General features: G+C 39.3%; 1 protein-coding gene across 3 annotated transcripts in view; it reads left to right on the forward strand.

The window, feature by feature from the left end:
* Nucleotides 1-20,398, forward strand: part of plcl1 (phospholipase C like 1) — a 597,498-nt gene that overhangs the window by 417,901 nt on the left and 159,199 nt on the right. For all 3 annotated transcript variants that reach the window (XM_072478951.1, XM_072478968.1, XM_072478960.1), the window contains exons 2-3: nucleotides 969-3,437; nucleotides 6,226-6,429. In XM_072478951.1, coding sequence (XP_072335052.1) covers nucleotides 969-3,437; nucleotides 6,226-6,429 — 2,673 coding nt within the window. The remainder of the gene's footprint in view (nucleotides 1-968; nucleotides 3,438-6,225; nucleotides 6,430-20,398) is intronic.

Genomic DNA, 20,398 nt, shown 5'->3' on the forward strand with positions numbered 1-20,398 from the left:
GAAGCCAGTCACACTCCTGGCGTTCACAACTACCGCCACCTCATCCCAGGCAGCACCAGCTGCCCTATGGCTAACCCTCTGGGACCCTCGGGGAACAGGACATCCCACTGGCCTCCATGGCGTCCAGGAACTTCCCTAGGTCAGCATCCCCGAATCTTGGTGCTGGTCTCCTCGGCACCATTGTTGCGAGCTGGCAGTTGTTGTTGGCTGAGCAAGTGCAGCTTAAGTGCTGCTTGATCTTGTTAGCGGGGGGTTGGCAAGCTCGGTGCCGGCGAATCAGTTAGCGAGCCTTCATTTGCAGCTAGAAGCCTGTGAGGCCTCGTTAAGTGGACCAATTAACGTTGAATAGCATTGCCGGACTCACTAGGCCGAGCACTGGGAAGCTTGCGACAGTTGAGGCTCACTTGTCAAATGTGAGGGCAGCACGGTAGCATAGTGGTTAGCACAATTGCTTCACAGCTCTAGGGTCCCAGGTTCGCTTCCCGTCTGTGCGGTGTCTGCACGTTCTCCCCATGTCTGCGTGGGTTTTCTCCGGGTGCTCCGGTTTCCTCCCACAGTCCAAAGATGTTTAGGTTAGGTGAATTGGCCATGCTAAATTGCCCTTAGTGTCCAAAATTGCCCTTAGTGTTGGGTGGGGTTACTGGGTTATGGGGATAGGGTGGAGGTGTGGGCTTGGGTAGGGTGCTGTTTCAAAGAGCCGGTGCTGTCTCGATGGGCTGATTGGCCTCCTTCTGCAGTGTAAATTCTATGAAATCTATGAAACGTAAACACTTCAAAATCTTTCTGGAGAATCGCAGCCAAAGTAATCAATGTTGGTTTAATTTATGATTATCATAAATGAGTACAAAGAAAGTTGCAGGTACGCGCCAAGAAGAATAAGTGGAAGCATAGACAAAGTACTAGATTGTAACTCAATAATATTGCAATTTGCTAATCATGCTTATATTTTTTTTGTATTTGTCTCACAGGATTCTACAAGACCGAAGCACGAACATAAGAAAACGGTGTCATTCAGTAGCATGCCTTCTGAAAGGAAAATTAACAGTGCTGGTGACTGCATCAGCTTTATGCAGGCTGGCTGTGAGCTGAAGAAAATCCGTTCAAATACTCGTATCTATAGTCGCTTTTTTACTTTAGACCTTGACATTCAGGCTTTGCGTTGGGAACCTTCCAAGAAGGATCCTGAAAAGGCTAAACTTGATGTTTCTTCCCTTAAAGAGGTCCGAGTTGGAAAAAATACTGAAACTTTCAGAAGCTGTGCAGTTGTTGATCAGATTTGTGAAGACTGTTCCTTCTCATTAATACATGGAGAAAACTATGAGTCTTTGGATCTGGTTGCCAGTTCTGCAGACATAGCCAACATTTGGGTTACAGGCCTCCGTTATGTTACTTCACATACTAAGCAAGCTTTGGATTTGCTAGAAGGCAAACAAAATACACTGAGGACCAGGTGGCTCCATTCTGTGTTTGAACACGCTGACGTAGATGGTAATGGAATTATGTTGGAAGACAAAGCTGTGAAGCTGATAATGCAACTCAATCAAGGTTTGAATGAGACAAAAATCAGAGTTAATTTTAGAGAGATACAAAATCATAAAGGAAAGCTAACCACCAGGGTAACAAAGGAGGAGTTTACTGATGTTTACTGTGATCTTTGTACTAGGCCTGAGGTGTATTTTCTACTTGTGCAAATTTCCGGGAATAAAGAGTATCTAGATGCCAAAGACTTGATGTTTTTTTTAGAAGCAGAACAAGGGATCCTAAATGCAACAGAAGAAATGTGCCTTGATCTTATACGGAGGTATGAACCTTCAGAGCAAGGTCGGATGAACGGCAATCTTGGTATTGATGGATTTACTCGGTACCTGATATCACCAGAGTGCAATATATTTGATCCAGAACACAATAAAGTCTGTCAGGATATGACTCAGCCTCTATCCCATTATTATATCAATGCATCTCACAACACCTATTTGACAGAAATCGCATCTAGAAGCCCTTCTGATCTGCTTGGATATATTAAGGCCTTAAAGCTAGGCTGCAGAAGTATTGAGCTTGATGTGTATGATGGTCCAGACGAACCAGTCGTTAGTAAACGCAACAATGTGACCTCAACAGTCAGCTTCCGTAACGTCATTAAAGTGATTAATCAGTATGCCTTTGTGACTTCAGAGTACCCTTTGATTATGTGTTTGCGAAACCACTGCTCAGTGGGACAGCAAAAAGACATGGCTCAGAAAATGAAAATGATCTTTGGAAACAAAATGTTTACAGGACCACCAGATTCAACTACAAACTATCTCCCATCACCAGAGATGCTAAAGAGAAAAATTATTTTGAAGGGAAGGAAATTGCCACAAAACACAAATTTATCAGTAGGTGACGTGACAGACGAAGATGAAGAAAGAGAGATTTCCCGAAGGTTGACAGATGCATTTTTTGTTACCAAGCGGAAAATTAATCTGTGTCGGGAACTCTCTGATTTGGTTACTCTATGTCAGACTGTGCAATTCAGTAGTTTTCAGAATTCAATGAAGAAGCAGAAATATTGGGAAATCTGCAATTTTAGTGAACCCGAGGCAAGCACATTGGTAAATGAATGTCCAGAAGACTTTGTGAATTACAATAAGAGATTTCTGTCACGAGTGTATTCTGGCCACTTGGGTTTAGAGTCAAGCAATTTGAATCCACAAGAATTCTGGAATTGTGGCTGTCAAATTGTAACCATCAACTATCAGACCCCTGGTCCAATGTTGGATCTTAACATTGGTTGGTTTAGACAGAACGGTTGTTGTGGTTATGTGCTTAAGCCTGCGATTATGCGTGATGAGGTGTCCTATTTCAACGCATATACTAAGGGAATAATAGTTCCAGGAACCTTGCCCCAGGTTTTACACATAAAAATCATCAGTGGTCAGATGTTTCCAAAGCCTAAAGATTCTGGTACAAAAGGGGATGTTATAGACCCATATGTGTATGTGGAAATTCGTGGGATTCCAGCAGATTGTGCAGAAATGAGGACCAAGACTGTTCATCAAAATGGAAAGAATCCAATTTTTGATGAAAGCTTTGAATTTGAAATCAATCTGCCTGAGCTTGTAACAGTTCGATTTGTGGCTTTAGATGACGACTATATTGGTGATGAATTTATTGGCCAGTACACTATCCCATATGAATGTTTGCAGTCTGGTTACCGATACATTCCTTTGTACTCATTCACTGGTGAAGAAATAGAACTTGCTGCTCTTTTTGTTCATATTGCAACAACTGATCGAAGAGGTGGAGGAAAGGCTCACAAACGTGGATATTCAGTCAGAAAAGGGAAGAATACAAAATACACTAGGTTAAGAAATACCGGGATCAAGGTTATTGATGATACCTTCAAAAGTGCAGGCCAACCATTACGAGAAGCTGCAGATATCCGCGAAAACGTGCAGGTAATGGATTATTGAAGACAAAATATTTTGTAACATTTAAAATTGTTACTGAATCAGGTTGCACTAACCAACTGACCGATCTAATACTTCTTAAATTGTACTGAAAGTAATTACACAGCTGGATTTGCTAAATTTGTTGGGGTACAAAAATAGCACCGAAGCACTCACTGTCCGGTTTCTACCAATATCCGGATCAATGTCATTCTTGTGGGCTTATTGACATGAGCAGGCCAGTTGCCCTGTTAGCCTGTGGAAATGGGGATCTTGTGACAACCTTCTATGGCCTCACACCTTCTGTATAACCTTCTCCAGCTCTACAGTCCTCTGAAATCTCTGCACTCCAATTCTGACATGTTGCACATCCCTGATTTTAATCACTCCACTACTGTCAGCCATGCCGTCAGCTGCATATATCCTAAATTCTAGGATACTCTTCAGACTTAACTCTTAACTTTATCTCTTTATGTTGTGCCAAATGTTGTTTGCTTTGAATCACATAAAGATATTTTACCACTTTAAAGGCTTTATGCGAATGCAAGCTTTTCATTGCTGTTTATGGAAGATTCCTTCATGCAACCTGATTGCCATGTTTTCACATTATAATAGCGACAGCACTTTAAATGTACTTCACTAGCTGTAAAGCGCTTTGGGTCATTGTGAAGTTCTGAAAGGTGCCATCCTATTGGCTCTCTAGTTATCGTACCGTAACAGCTTAAGGATTAGCTAGGACTAATTTTGGTGTAAAAAAGTAGCTTTCTGCTAATGGCAGTACAGAAAGTGTTGGGGATTTGTACTTCTTACCCTTTACTTCCATTGAATGTTCATTGATACTTATTTGCAATGAAGTGTGATATGGAGAGTTTCAGAAAACATGTTCAAAAAGCAAATGGCTGAAGTTAGAATGCATGCACTTTTGCATTTTGTTGATAGTTACTGCGCTAATTTCATGATCACTTTCTCCATCCCTCGCCCTGGCAATAGTCCAAGACTGAACCAAACTGTTCATAACCATACAGGTGCAAAACAGCGCCAGGGTCCCAGGTTCGATTCCCGCTTGGGTCACTGTGTGTGTAGAGTTTGCACGTTCTCCCTATGTCTGCGTGGGTTTCCTCCAGGTGCTCCGTTTTCTTCCCACAAGTCCCGAAAGACATGCTTGTTAGGTGAATTGGACATTCTGAATTCTCCCTCAGTGTACCCGAACAGGCGCTGGAATGTGTCGACTCGGGGATTTTCATCGTAACTTCATTGCAGTATTAATGTAAGCCTACTTGTGACAATATTCTACCCTCTGTTCGCTTGAGGTCATTTAAAACTGCGTTTTAACCTGCATCAAATCTTGTTCCTCCATCACCTCTTTACTCGCTGATCGCTGGCTCTTGGTTAGACAGCACATTAATTTAAAAATTCTCATTTGTTTTATTTTTAGTTAGGGTACTTCTCTCCATATCCCTGTCATCTCCTCCGCTCTAACAATCATCTGAGATTTCTTCACTCATCTAACTCTCACTTCTTGAGCATCCCTGATTGTATCCCCTTAACTGGCGGCTGTGCTTTCTGCTGCAAACACCCTACACTCTGGGATTCCTTCCCTAAACCTCGCTTTCCTACTTTAAGACACTCCTTAAAGCCCTCCCTCTTTGACCAAATTTTTGGTCACCTGACCTATTACCTCCTTATGTGACTGAATGTCAAATTATACTTTATAAAGTTCCTGTGAAGAGTTTGGGGCATTTTATTACATTAAAGATACCAAACAGATACAAATCATAGTTGTTGAATTGGCTGAATTTTAGTTTAATGTAACATGGTTTAAATGTCTGTTCAAGGAAATGTATTGTTCTTGTGGGACAAAAACAAACAAGCTCATGCATCTGAATTTAAATTGAAGAAGCTTGTTTCAAAGCACTTTTAAAATTAGTAATATAGAGATATGGTCCAGAAAGCTAGTTGGTGAAGGATATAACTGGAACCAATATTTACACATGTTTATAAGCATTTATTTACATAGTTACGGAATGCAGGCACTAACCACAGAGGACACAAGTGGCCAGTTATAGGGGCACAAGTGAATTCCCAGTTAGTACCCACTAGCTCCCTACAATTAAACACAATTCGTGTGTAATTAAGATGTTGTACAGCAATTTATAAATAATAAATGGCATTGACCTACATATTCAGTGTTTATAGAACTAACAGATTTTTAATTGTTTATATTAGGTGCATACTTCTACAATTAATAAATTGCTGCATTTGGCAACTTCTGGATTACACTCATTTTGATTTCCATTGTCAAGACTTAGAAACTCAGAGCTTTAACGAGTTGATTTAAGTCTAAATGGGGTACACCATTATTTAAAATAAATATTTAACTCCTTTTCAAATTGTTTTTCTCAGTGGCATCTGAGAGGGCCCTAATTGCTGATCTGACAAATAATGAGGACCACCTTTTACATACGGCCTCACCAAAATTAGTGCTATTAGAACTGATTTACCATAGGTGCACGTGCATTGACCCAAGTGCAATAAGGAAGTCAGGCAGATAAGAATTTGGCCATTGCATTTATTGCATAAATACAAATAAACAGTTTTTACGGAGTTAGGTCAACTTATCCTCTTTGCAATTCCAGTTTTTCAAAAGTTATTTTAAGCATTTTTATTCCTAATTTTCCTGGCGACAACTATTTTGAGGTTTAAGAAATTATGCATTATGGCAATTAATCAATAAAATTATACAATAAGTCTTGACTGCTCACTTGGTTCCTGTTATTTTTTTTTTACTTCTGTACAGAATGCAATTGTCTCCTTTAAGGAAATATGTGGCTTAGCTCCTACTGCCAATCTGACTCAGTGTATGCTGACCACGTCTTCAAGATTACTGAACCATGACAACACTTCTTCAGTATCACTCAACATAAAGGACAATTACCCATATTTGGAACCCTTTGGAATGGTATCTGAGGTGCAAAAGAAGGTTCTGTCATCATATGACCTGGTAGGGATTTTTTAAAATACCAAATAATGTTATATATTCAGCAATTTTAACCTCGAGTTACTGCCTTTAGATACTTTCAACTTGTTAATGTACATGTTAACACAAGTGAAAAAAAAGGATAAAATTACTTCCAAAATGGCTAGATTTAATGGGACTAATATTGATCTTACTCTGAGGTTATCAAGAACAATTGGACAATTCAAAATAAACTTCAGAAATTATTGCACATTCCAGCAGATTGAGCATTTTTGTCATTTTGTTCATCATCTACTTAGAAACAGAGTCACATTTATTTCTCAGTGCTTTAATTCAATGTAAATTTTAATGATAGTTTCAACTTTTTAGTTCTGAGGCTTTCGACCAGTTACTGTTGTTGTCATTTTTGTAATACGCTAGGCAGTTTCCTGTGATCCAGTAAGTTCCTGCTTTCATAGAATCTAGGGCACAGAAACAGGACCTTCGGCCCAAACTTGTCCATGCCAACCAAAAAGCCCATTTAAGCAAATTGAGTGATAGAATCTATGGCATGGAGACAGACCCTTCGGCCCAAACCTCTCCATAACCATATACTACTCGGTCACCACTGTGCACAATGTATTACGACCCAGGGACCACTGTAAATAATAATATACTACTCAGGAACTAGTGTAAATACTGATATACTACCCAGAGACCACTGTAAATAATTATATACTACCCACGGACCACTGTAAATAATGATATACTACCCAGGGACCACTGTAAATAATGATATACTGCTCAGGGACCAGTGTAAATAATGAAATACTGCCCAGGGCCAACTGTAAATAATGATATACTGCCCAGGGACAACTGTAAATAATGATATACTGCCCAGGGCCAACTGTAAATAATGATATACCGCAAAGGGACAACTGTGAATAATGATATACTGCCCAGGGCCAACTGTAAATAATGATATACTGCCCAGGGACAACTGTAAATAATGATATACTGCCCAGGGACAACTGTAAATAATGATATACTGCCCAGGGACAACTGTAAATAATAATATACTACCCAGAGCCAACTGTAAATAATGATATACCGCAAAGGGACAACTGTAAATAATGATATACTATCCAGGGCCAACTGTAAATAATGATATACTGCCCAGGGACAACTGTAAATAATGATATACTGCCCAGGGCCAACTGTAAATAATGATATACCGCAAAGGGACAACTGTAAATAATGATATACTGCCCAGGGCCAACTGTAAATAATGATATACTGCCCAGGGACAACTGTAAATAATAATATACTACCCAGGGCGAACTGTAAATAATGATATACTGCCCAGGGACAACTGTAAATATTAATATACTGCCCAGGGCAAACTGTAAATAATGATATACTGCCCAGGGCCAACGGTAAATAATGATATACTGCCCAGGTACAACTGTAAATAATGATATACTGCCCAGGGCCAACTGTAAATAATGATATACTGCCCAGGACCAACTGTAAATAATGATATACTGCCCAGGGCCAACTGTAAATAATAATATACTGCCCAGGGCCAACTGTAAATAATGATATACTGCCCAGGGCCAACTGTAAATAATGATATAGTGCCCAGGGCCAACTGTAAATAATGATATACTGCCCAGGGACAACTGTAAATAATGATATACTGCCCAGGGACAACTGTGAATAATGATATACTGCCCAGGGACAACTGTAAATAATGATATACTGCCCAGAGACAACTGTAAGTAATGATATACTGCGCAGAGCCAACTGTAAATAATGATATACTGCCCAGAGACAACTGTAAATAATAATATACTGCCCAGGGACAACTGTAAATAATAATATAACACCCAGGGACAACTGTAAATAATGATATAACACACAGGGCCAACTTTAAATAATGATATACTGCCCAGGGACAACTGTAAATAATGATATACTGCCCAGGGCCAACTGTAATTAATAATATACTGCCCATGGCCAACTTTAAATAATGATATACTGCCCAGGGACAACTGTAAATAATGAAATACTGCCCAGGGCCAACTGTAAATAAGGATATACTGCCCAGGGACAACTGTAAATAATGATATACTGCCCAGGGCCAACTGTAAATAATAATATAACACCCAGGGACAACTGTAAATAATGATATAACACACAGGGCCAACTTTAAATAATGATATACTGCCCAGGGACAACTGTAAATAATGATATACTGCCCAGGGCCAACTGTAAATAATGATATACTGCCCAGGACCAACTGTAAATAATAATATACTGCCCAGGGCCAACTGTAAATAAGGATATACTGCCCAGGGACAACTGTAAATAATGATATACTGCCCAGGGCCAACTGTAAATAATGATATACTGCCCAGGGAAAACTGTAAATAATGATATACTGCCCAGGGCCAACTGTAAATAATGATATAACACCCAGGGACAACTGTCAATAATGATGTACTGCCCAGGGACAACTGTAAATAATGATATACTGCCCAGGGACAACTGTAAGTAATGATATACTGCCCAGAGCCAACTGTAAATAATGATATACTGCCCAGGACCAACTGTAAATAATAATATACTGCCCAGGGCCAACTGTAAATAAGGATATACTGCCCAGGGACAACTGTAAATAATGATATACTGCCCAGGGCCAACTGTAAATAATGATATACTGCCCAGGGAAAACTGTAAATAATGATATACTGCCCAGGGCCAACTGTAAATAATGATATACTGCCCAGGGCCAACTGTAAATAATGATATACTGCCCAGGGCCAACTGTAAATAATGATAGACTGCCCAGGTACAACTGTAAATAATGATATACTGCCCAGGGCCAACTGTAAATAATGATATACTGCCCAGGACCAACTGTAAATAATGATATACTGCCCAGGGCCAACTGTAAATAATAATATACTGCCCAGGGACAACTGTAAATAATGATATACTGCCCAGGGCCAACTGTAAATAATGATATAGTACCCAGGGCCAACTGTAAATAATGATATACTGCCCAGGGACAACTGTAAATAATGACATACTGCCCAGAGACAACTGTAAGTAATGATATACTGCGCAGAGCCAACTGTAAATAATGATATACTGCCCAGAGACAACTGTAAATAATAATATACTGCCCAGGGACAACTGTAAATAATAATATAACACCCAGGGACAACTGTAAATAATGATATGACACACAGGGCCAACTTTAAATAATGATATACTGCCCAGGGACAACTGTAAATAATGATATACTGCCCAGGGCCAACTGTAATTAATAGTATACTGCCCATGGCCAACTGTAAATAATGATATACTGCCCAGGGACAACTGTAAATAATGAAATACTGCCCAGGGACAACTGTAAGAAATGATATACTGCCCAGAGCCAACTGTAAATAATGATATACTGCCCAGTGACAACTGTAAATAATAATATACTGCCCAGGGACAACTGTAAATAATAATATAACACCCAGGGACAACTGTAAATAATGATATAACACACAGGGCCAACTTTAAATAATGATATACTGCCCAGGGACAACTGTAAATAATGATATACTGCCCAGGGCCAACTGTAAATAATAATATACTGCCCAGGGCCAACTGTAAATAATGATATACTGCCCAGGACCAACTGTAAATAATAATATACTGCCCAGGGCCAACTGTAAATAAGGATATACTGCCCAGGGACATCTGTAAATAATGATATACTGCCCAGGGCCAACTGTAAATAATGATATACTGCCCAGGGAAAACTGTAAATAATGATATACTGCCCAGGGCCAACTGTAAATAATGATATAACACCCAGGGACAACTGTAAATAATGATGTACTGCCCAGGGACAACTGTAAATAATGATATACTGCCCAGGGACAACTGTAAGTAATGATATACTGCCCAGAGCCAACTGTAAATAATGATATACTGCCCAGGACCAACTGTAAATAATAATATACTGCCCAGGGCCAACTGTAAATAAGGATATACTGCCCAGGGACAACTGTAAATAATGATATACTGCCCAGGGCCAACTGTAAATAATGATATACTGCCCAGGGAAAACTTTAAATAATGATATACTGCCCAGGGCCAACTGTAAATAATGATATACTGCCCAGGGCCAACTGTAAAGAATGATATACTGCCCAGGGCCAACTGTAAATAATGATAGACTGCCCAGGGCCAACTGTAAATAATGATATACTGCCCAGGGACAACTGTAAATAATGATATACTGCCCAGGGCCAATTGTAAATAATGATATAACACCCAGGGACAACTGTAAATAATGATATACTGCCCAGGGACAACTGTAAATAATGATATACTGCCCAGGGACAACTGTAAATAATGATATACTGCCCAGGGACAACTGTAAATAATGATATACTGCCCAGGGACAACTGTAAATAATGATATAACACCCAGGGACAACTGTAAATAATGATATACTGCCCAGGGACAACTGTAAATAATGATATACTGCCCAGGGCCAACTGTAAATAATGTTATACTGCCCAGGGACAACTGTATATAATGATATACTGCCCAGGGCCAACTGTAAATAATGATATACTGCCCGGGGCCAACTATAAATAACGATATACTGCCCAGGGCCAACTGTAACTAATGATATACTGCCCAGGGACAACTGTAAATAATGATATAACACCCAGGGACAACTGTAAGTAATGATATACTGCCCAGAGCCAACTGTAAATAATGATATACAGCCCAGGGCCAACTGTAAATAATGATATAACACCCAGGGACAACTGTAAATAACGATATACTGCCCAGGGACAACTGTAAATAATGATATACTGCCCAGGGACAAATGTAAGTAATGATATACTGCCCAGAGCCAACTGTAAATAATGATATACTGCCCAGGGACAACTGTAAATAATATTATACTGCCCAGGGACAACTGTAAATAATAATATAACACCCAGGGACAACTGTAAATAATGATATAACACACAGGGCCAACTTTAAATAATGATATACTGCCCAGGGACAACTGTAAATAATAATATACTGCCCAGGGCCAACTGTAAATAATGATATACTGCCCAGGGACAACTGTAAACAAAAATATAGCACCCACGGACAACTTTAAATAATGATATGCTGCCCAGGGCCAACTGTAAGTAATGATATACTGCCCAGGGCCAACTGTAAATAATGATATACTGCCCAGGGCCAACTGTAAATAATGATATACTGCCCAGGGACAACTGTAAAATAATAATATACTGCCCAGGGCCAACTGTAAATAATGATATACTGCCCAGGGCCAACTGTAAATAATGATATACTGCCCAGGGCCAACTGTAAATAATGATATACTGCCCAGGGCCAACTGTAAATAATGATATACTGCCCAGGGCCAACTGTAAATAATGATATACTGCCCAGGGCCAACTGTAAATAATGATATACTGCCCATGGACAACTGTAAATAATGATAGAACACCCAGGGACAACTGAAAATAATGATATACTGCCCAGGGACAACTGTAAATAATGATATACTGCCCTGGGACAACTGTAAATAATGATATACCGCAAAGGGACAACTGTAAATAATGATATACTGCCCAGGGACAACTGTAAATAATGATAGAACACCCAGGGACAACTGAAAATAATGATAGACTGCCCAGGGCCAACTGTAAATAATGATATACTGCCCAGGGACAACTGTAAATAATGATATACTGCCCAGGGCCAACTGTAAATAATGATATAACACCCAGGGACAACTGTAAATAATGATGTACTGCCCAGGAACAACTGTAAATAATGATATACTGCCCAGGGACAACTGTAAGTAATGATATACTGCCCAGAGCCAACTGTAAATAATGATATACAGCCCAGGGCCAACTGTAAATAATGATATAACACCCAGGGACAACTGTAAATAATGATATACTGCCCAGGGACAACTGTAAGTAATGATATACTGCCCAGGGACAACTGTAAGTAATGATATACTGTCCAGAGCCAACTGTAAATAATGATATACTGCCCAGGGACAACTGCAAATAATAATATACTGCCCAGGGACAACTGTAAAAAATAATATAACACCCAGGGACAACTGTAAATAATGATATACTGCCCAGGGACAACTGTAAGTAATGATATACTGCCCAGAGCCAACTGTAAATAATGATATGCTGCCCAGGGACAACTGTAAATAATAATATACTGCCCAGGGACAACTGTAAATAATGATATACTGCCCAGGGACAACTGTAAATAATGATATAACACCCAGGGACAACTGTAAATAATAATATAACACACAGGGCCAACTGTAAATAATAATATACTGCGCAGGGCCAACTGTAAATAATGATATATTGCCCAGGGACAACTGTAAATAATGATATACAGCCCAGGGCCAACTGTAAATAATGATATAACACCCAGGGACAACTGTAAATAATGATATACTGCCCAGGGCCAACTGTAAATAATGATATACTGCCCAGGGACAACTGTAAATAATAATATACTGCCCAGGGCCAACTGTAAATAATGATATACTGCCCAGGGACAACTGTAAATAATGATATAACACCCAGGGACAACTGTAAATAATGATATAACACACAGGGCCAACTGTAAATAATAATATACTGCCCAGGGCCAACTGTAAATAATGATATATTGCCCAGGGACAACTGTAAATAATGATATACAGCCCAGGGCCAACTGTAAATAATGATATAACACCCAGGGACAACTGTAAATAATGATATACTGCCCAGGGACAACTGTAAATAATGATAGACTGCCCAGGGCCAACTGTAAATAATGATATACTGCCCAGGGCCAACTGTAAATAATGATATACTGCCCAGGGACAACTGTAAATAATAATATACTGCTCAGGGCCAACTGTAAATAATGATATGCTGCCCAGGGACAACTGTAAATAATGATATAATACCCAGGGACAACTGTAAATAATGATATACTGCCCAGGGACAACTGTAAATAATAATATAACACCCAGGGTCAACTGTAAATAATGATATACTGCCCAGAGCCAACTGTAAATAATGATATACTGCCCAGGGACAACTGTAAATAATAATATACTGCTCAGGGACAACTGTAAATAATAATATAACACACAGGGACAACTGTAAATAATGATATAACACACAGGGCCAACTTTAAATAATCATATACTGCCCAGGGACAACTGTAAATAATAATATACTGCCCAGGGCCAACTGTAAATAATGATATACTGCCCAGGGACAACTGTAAACAAAAATATAGCACCCACGGACAACTGTAAATAATGATATACTGCCCAGGGCCAACTGTAAATAATGATATACTGCCCAGGGCCAACTGTAAATAATGATATACTGCCCAGGGCCATCTGTAAATAATGATATACTACCCAGGGACAACTGTAAATAATAATATACTGCCCAGGGCCAACTGTAAATAATGATATACTGCCCAGGGCCAACTGTAAATAATGATATACTGCCCAGGGCCAACTGTAAATAATGATATACTGCCCAGGGCCAACTGTAAATAATGATATACTGCCCAGGGCCAACTGTAAATAATGATATACTGCCCAGGGCCAACTGTAAATAATGATATACTGCCCAGGGCCAACTGTAAATAATGATATACTGCCCATGGACAAATGTAAATAATGATATAACACCCAGGGACAACTGAAAATAATGATATACTGCCCAGGGACAACTGTAAATAATGATAGACTGCCCAGGGCCAACTGTAAATAATGATATACTGCCCAGGGACAACTGTAAATAATGATATACTGCCCAGGGCCAACTGTAAATAATGATATAACACCCAGGGACAACTGTAAATAATGATGTACTGCCCAGGAACAACTGTAAATAATGATATACTGCCCAGGGACATCTGTAAGTAATGATATACTGCCCAGAGCCAACTGTAAATAATGATATACAGCCCAGGGCCAACTGTAAATAATGATATAACACCCAGGGACAACTGTAAATAATGATATACTGGCCAGGGACAACTGTAAGTAATGATATACTGCCCAGGGACAACTGTAAGTAATGATATACTGTCCAGAGCCAACTGTAAATAATGATATACTGCCCAGGGACAACTGTAAATAATAATATACTGCCCAGGGACAACTGTAAATAATAATATAACACCCAGGGACAACTGTAAATTATGATATAACACACAGGGCCAACTTTAAATAATGATATGCTGCCCAGGGCCAACTGTAAATAATGATATACTGCCCAGGACCAACTGTAAATAATAATATATTGCCCAGGGACAACTGTAAATAGTGATATACTGCCCAGGGACAACTGTAAATAATGATATACTGCCCAGGGACAACTGTAAATAATGATATACCGCAAAGGGACAACTGTAAATAATGATATACTGCCCAGGGACAACTGTAAATAATAATATAACACCCAGGGCCAACTGTAAATAATGATATACTACCCAGGGCCAACTGTAAATAATGATATAATACCCAGGGACAACTGTAAATAATGATATACTGCCCAGGGACAACTGTAAATAATGATAGACTGCCCAGGGCCAACTGTAAATAATGATATACTGCCCAGGGCCAACTGCAAATAATGATATACTGCCCAGGGACAACTGTAAATAATGATATGCTGCCCAGGGACAACTGTAAATAATAATATACTGCCCAGGGCCAACTGTAAATAATGATATAACACACAGGGCCAACTGTAAATAATAATATACTGCCCAGGGCCAACTGTAAATAATGATATATTGCCCAGGGACAACTGTAAATAATGATATACTGCCCAGGGCCAACTGTAAATAATGATATACTGCCCAGGGATAACTGTAAACAATGATATACTGTCCAGGGCCAACTGTAAATAATGATATACTGCCCAGGGACAACTGTAAATAATGATATACTGCCCAGGGACAACTGTAAATAATGATATACTGCCCAGGGCCAACTGTAATTAATAGTATACTGCCCATGGCCAACTGTAAATAATGATATACTGCCCAGGGACAACTGTAAATAATGAAATACTGCCCAGGGACAACTGTAAGAAATGATATACTGCCCAGAGCCAACTGTAAATAATGATATACTGCCCAGTGACAACTGTAAATAATAATATACTGCCCAGGGACAACTGTAAATAATAATATAACACCCAGGGACAACTGTAAATAATGATATAACACACAGGGCCAACTTTAAATAATGATATACTGCCCAGGGACAACTGTAAATAATGATATACTGCCCAGGGCCAACTGTAAATAATAATATACTGCCCAGGGCCAACTGTAAATAATGATATACTGCCCAGGACCAACTGTAAATAATAATATACTGCCCAGGGCCAACTGTAAATAAGGATATACTGCCCAGGGACATCTGTAAATAATGATATACTGCCCAGGGCCAACTGTAAATAATGATATACTGCCCAGGGAAAACTGTAAATAATGATATACTGCCCAGGGCCAACTGTAAATAATGATATAACACCCAGGGACAACTGTAAATAATGATGTACTGCCCAGGGACAACTGTAAATAATGATATACTGCCCAGGGACAACTGTAAGTAATGATATACTGCCCAGAGCCAACTGTAAATAATGATATACTGCCCAGGACCAACTGTAAATAATAATATACTGCCCAGGGCCAACTGTAAATAAGGATATACTGCCCAGGGACAACTGTAAATAATGATATACTGCCCAGGGCCAACTGTAAATAATGATATACTGCCCAGGGAAAACTTTAAATAATGATATACTGCCCAGGGCCAACTGTAAATAATGATATACTGCCCAGGGCCAACTGTAAAGAATGATATACTGCCCAGGGCCAACTGTAAATAATGATAGACTGCCCAGGGCCAACTGTAAATAATGATATACTGCCCAGGGACAACTGTAAATAATGATATACTGCCCAGGGCCAATTGTAAATAATGATATAACACCCAGGGACAACTGTAAATAATGATATACTGCCCAGGGACAACTGTAAATAATGATATACTGCCCAGGGACAACTGTAAATAATGATATACTGCCCAGGGACAACTGTAAATAATGATATACTGCCCAGGGACAACTGTAAATAATGATATAACACCCAGGGACAACTGTAAATAATGATATACTGCCCAGGGACAACTGTAAATAATGATATACTGCCCAGGGCCAACTGTAAATAATGTTATACTGCCCAGGGACAACTGTATATAATGATATACTGCCCAGGGCCAACTGTAAATAATGATATACTGCCCGGGGCCAACTATAAATAACGATATACTGCCCAGGGCCAACTGTAACTAATGATATACTGCCCAGGGACAACTGTAAATAATGATATAACACCCAGGGACAACTGTAAGTAATGATATACTGCCCAGAGCCAACTGTAAATAATGATATACAGCCCAGGGCCAACTGTAAATAATGATATAACACCCAGGGACAACTGTAAATAACGATATACTGCCCAGGGACAACTGTAAATAATGATATACTGCCCAGGGACAAATGTAAGTAATGATATACTGCCCAGAGCCAACTGTAAATAATGATATACTGCCCAGGGACAACTGTAAATAATATTATACTGCCCAGGGACAACTGTAAATAATAATATAACACCCAGGGACAACTGTAAATAATGATATAACACACAGGGCCAACTTTAAATAATGATATACTGCCCAGGGACAACTGTAAATAATAATATACTGCCCAGGGCCAACTGTAAATAATGATATACTGCCCAGGGACAACTGTAAACAAAAATATAGCACCCACGGACAACTTTAAATAATGATATGCTGCCCAGGGCCAACTGTAAGTAATGATATACTGCCCAGGGCCAACTGTAAATAATGATATACTGCCCAGGGCCAACTGTAAATAATGATATACTGCCCAGGGACAACTGTAAAATAATAATATACTGCCCAGGGCCAACTGTAAATAATGATATACTGCCCAGGGCCAACTGTAAATAATGATATACTGCCCAGGGCCAACTGTAAATAATGATATACTGCCCAGGGCCAACTGTAAATAATGATATACTGCCCAGGGCCAACTGTAAATAATGATATACTGCCCAGGGCCAACTGTAAATAATGATATACTGCCCATGGACAACTGTAAATAATGATAGAACACCCAGGGACAACTGAAAATAATGATATACTGCCCAGGGACAACTGTAAATAATGATATACTGCCCTGGGACAACTGTAAATAATGATATACCGCAAAGGGACAACTGTAAATAATGATATACTGCCCAGGGACAACTGTAAATAATGATAGAACACCCAGGGACAACTGAAAATAATGATAGACTGCCCAGGGCCAACTGTAAATAATGATATACTGCCCAGGGACAACTGTAAATAATGATATACTGCCCAGGGCCAACTGTAAATAATGATATAACACCCAGGGACAACTGTAAATAATGATGTACTGCCCAGGAACAACTGTAAATAATGATATACTGCCCAGGGACAACTGTAAGTAATGATATACTGCCCAGAGCCAACTGTAAATAATGATATACAGCCCAGGGCCAACTGTAAATAATGATATAACACCCAGGGACAACTGTAAATAATGATATACTGCCCAGGGACAACTGTAAGTAATGATATACTGCCCAGGGACAACTGTAAGTAATGATATACTGTCCAGAGCCAACTGTAAATAATGATATACTGCCCAGGGACAACTGCAAATAATAATATACTGCCCAGGGACAACTGTAAAAAATAATATAACACCCAGGGACAACTGTAAATAATGATATACTGCCCAGGGACAACTGTAAGTAATGATATACTGCCCAGAGCCAACTGTAAATAATGATATGCTGCCCAGGGACAACTGTAAATAATAATATACTGCCCAGGGACAACTGTAAATAATGATATACTGCCCAGGGACAACTGTAAATAATGATATAACACCCAGGGACAACTGTAAATAATAATATAACACACAGGGCCAACTGTAAATAATAATATACTGCGCAGGGCCAACTGTAAATAATGATATATTGCCCAGGGACAACTGTAAATAATGATATACAGCCCAGGGCCAACTGTAAATAATGATATAACACCCAGGGACAACTGTAAATAATGATATACTGCCCAGGGCCAACTGTAAATAATGATATACTGCCCAGGGACAACTGTAAATAATAATATACTGCCCAGGGCCAACTGTAAATAATGATATACTGCCCAGGGACAACTGTAAATAATGATATAACACCCAGGGACAACTGTAAATAATGATATAACACACAGGGCCAACTGTAAATAATAATATACTGCCCAGGGCCAACTGTAAATAATGATATATTGCCCAGGGACAACTGTAAATAATGATATACAGCCCAGGGCCAACTGTAAATAATGATATAACACCCAGGGACAACTGTAAATAATGATATACTGCCCAGGGACAACTGTAAATAATGATAGACTGCCCAGGGCCAACTGTAAATAATGATATACTGCCCAGGGCCAACTGTAAATAATGATATACTGCCCAGGGACAACTGTAAATAATAATATGCTGCTCAGGGCCAACTGTAAATAATGATATGCTGCCCAGGGACAACTGTAAATAATGATATAATACCCAGGGACAACTGTAAATAATGATATACTGCCCAGGGACAACTGTAAATAATAATATAACACCCAGGGTCAACTGTAAATAATGATATACTGCCCAGAGCCAACTGTAAATAATGATATACTGCCCAGGGACAACTGTAAATAATAATATACTGCTCAGGGACAACTGTAAATAATAATATAACACACAGGGACAACTGTAAATAATGATATAACACACAGGGCCAACTTTAAATAATCATATACTGCCCAGGGACAACTGTAAATAATAATATACTGCCCAGGGCCAACTGTAAATAATGATATACTGCCCAGGGACAACTGTAAACAAAAATATAGCACCCACGGACAACTGTAAATAATGATATACTGCCCAGGGCCAACTGTAAATAATGATATACTGCCCAGGGCCAACTGTAAATAATGATATACTGCCCAGGGCCATCTGTAAATAATGATATACTACCCAGGGACAACTGTAAATAATAATATACTGCCCAGGGCCAACTGTAAATAATGATATACTGCCCAGGGCCAACTGTAAATAATGATATACTGCCCAGGGCCAACTGTAAATAATGATATACTGCCCAGGGCCAACTGTAAATAATGATATACTGCCCAGGGCCAACTGTAAATAATGATATACTGCCCAGGGCCAACTGTAAATAATGATATACTGCCCAGGGCCAACTGTAAATAATGATATACTGCCCATGGACAAATGTAAATAATGATATAACACCCAGGGACAACTGAAAATAATGATATACTGCCCAGGGACAACTGTAAATAATGATAGACTGCCCAGGGCCAACTGTAAATAATGATATACTGCCCAGGGACAACTGTAAATAATGATATACTGCCCAGGGCCAACTGTAAATAATGATATAACACCCAGGGACAACTGTAAATAATGATGTACTGCCCAGGAACAACTGTAAATAATGATATACTGCCCAGGGACATCTGTAAGTAATGATATACTGCCCAGAGCCAACTGTAAATAATGATATACAGCCCAGGGCCAACTGTAAATAATGATATAACACCCAGGGACAACTGTAAATAATGATATACTGGCCAGGGACAACTGTAAGTAATGATATACTGCCCAGGGACAACTGTAAGTAATGATATACTGTCCAGAGCCAACTGTAAATAATGATATACTGCCCAGGGACAACTGTAAATAATAATATACTGCCC

The sequence above is a fragment of the Scyliorhinus torazame genome, chromosome 2 (assembly GCF_047496885.1).
Source record: "Scyliorhinus torazame isolate Kashiwa2021f chromosome 2, sScyTor2.1, whole genome shotgun sequence".
Lineage (NCBI taxonomy): Eukaryota > Metazoa > Chordata > Chondrichthyes > Carcharhiniformes > Scyliorhinidae > Scyliorhinus > Scyliorhinus torazame.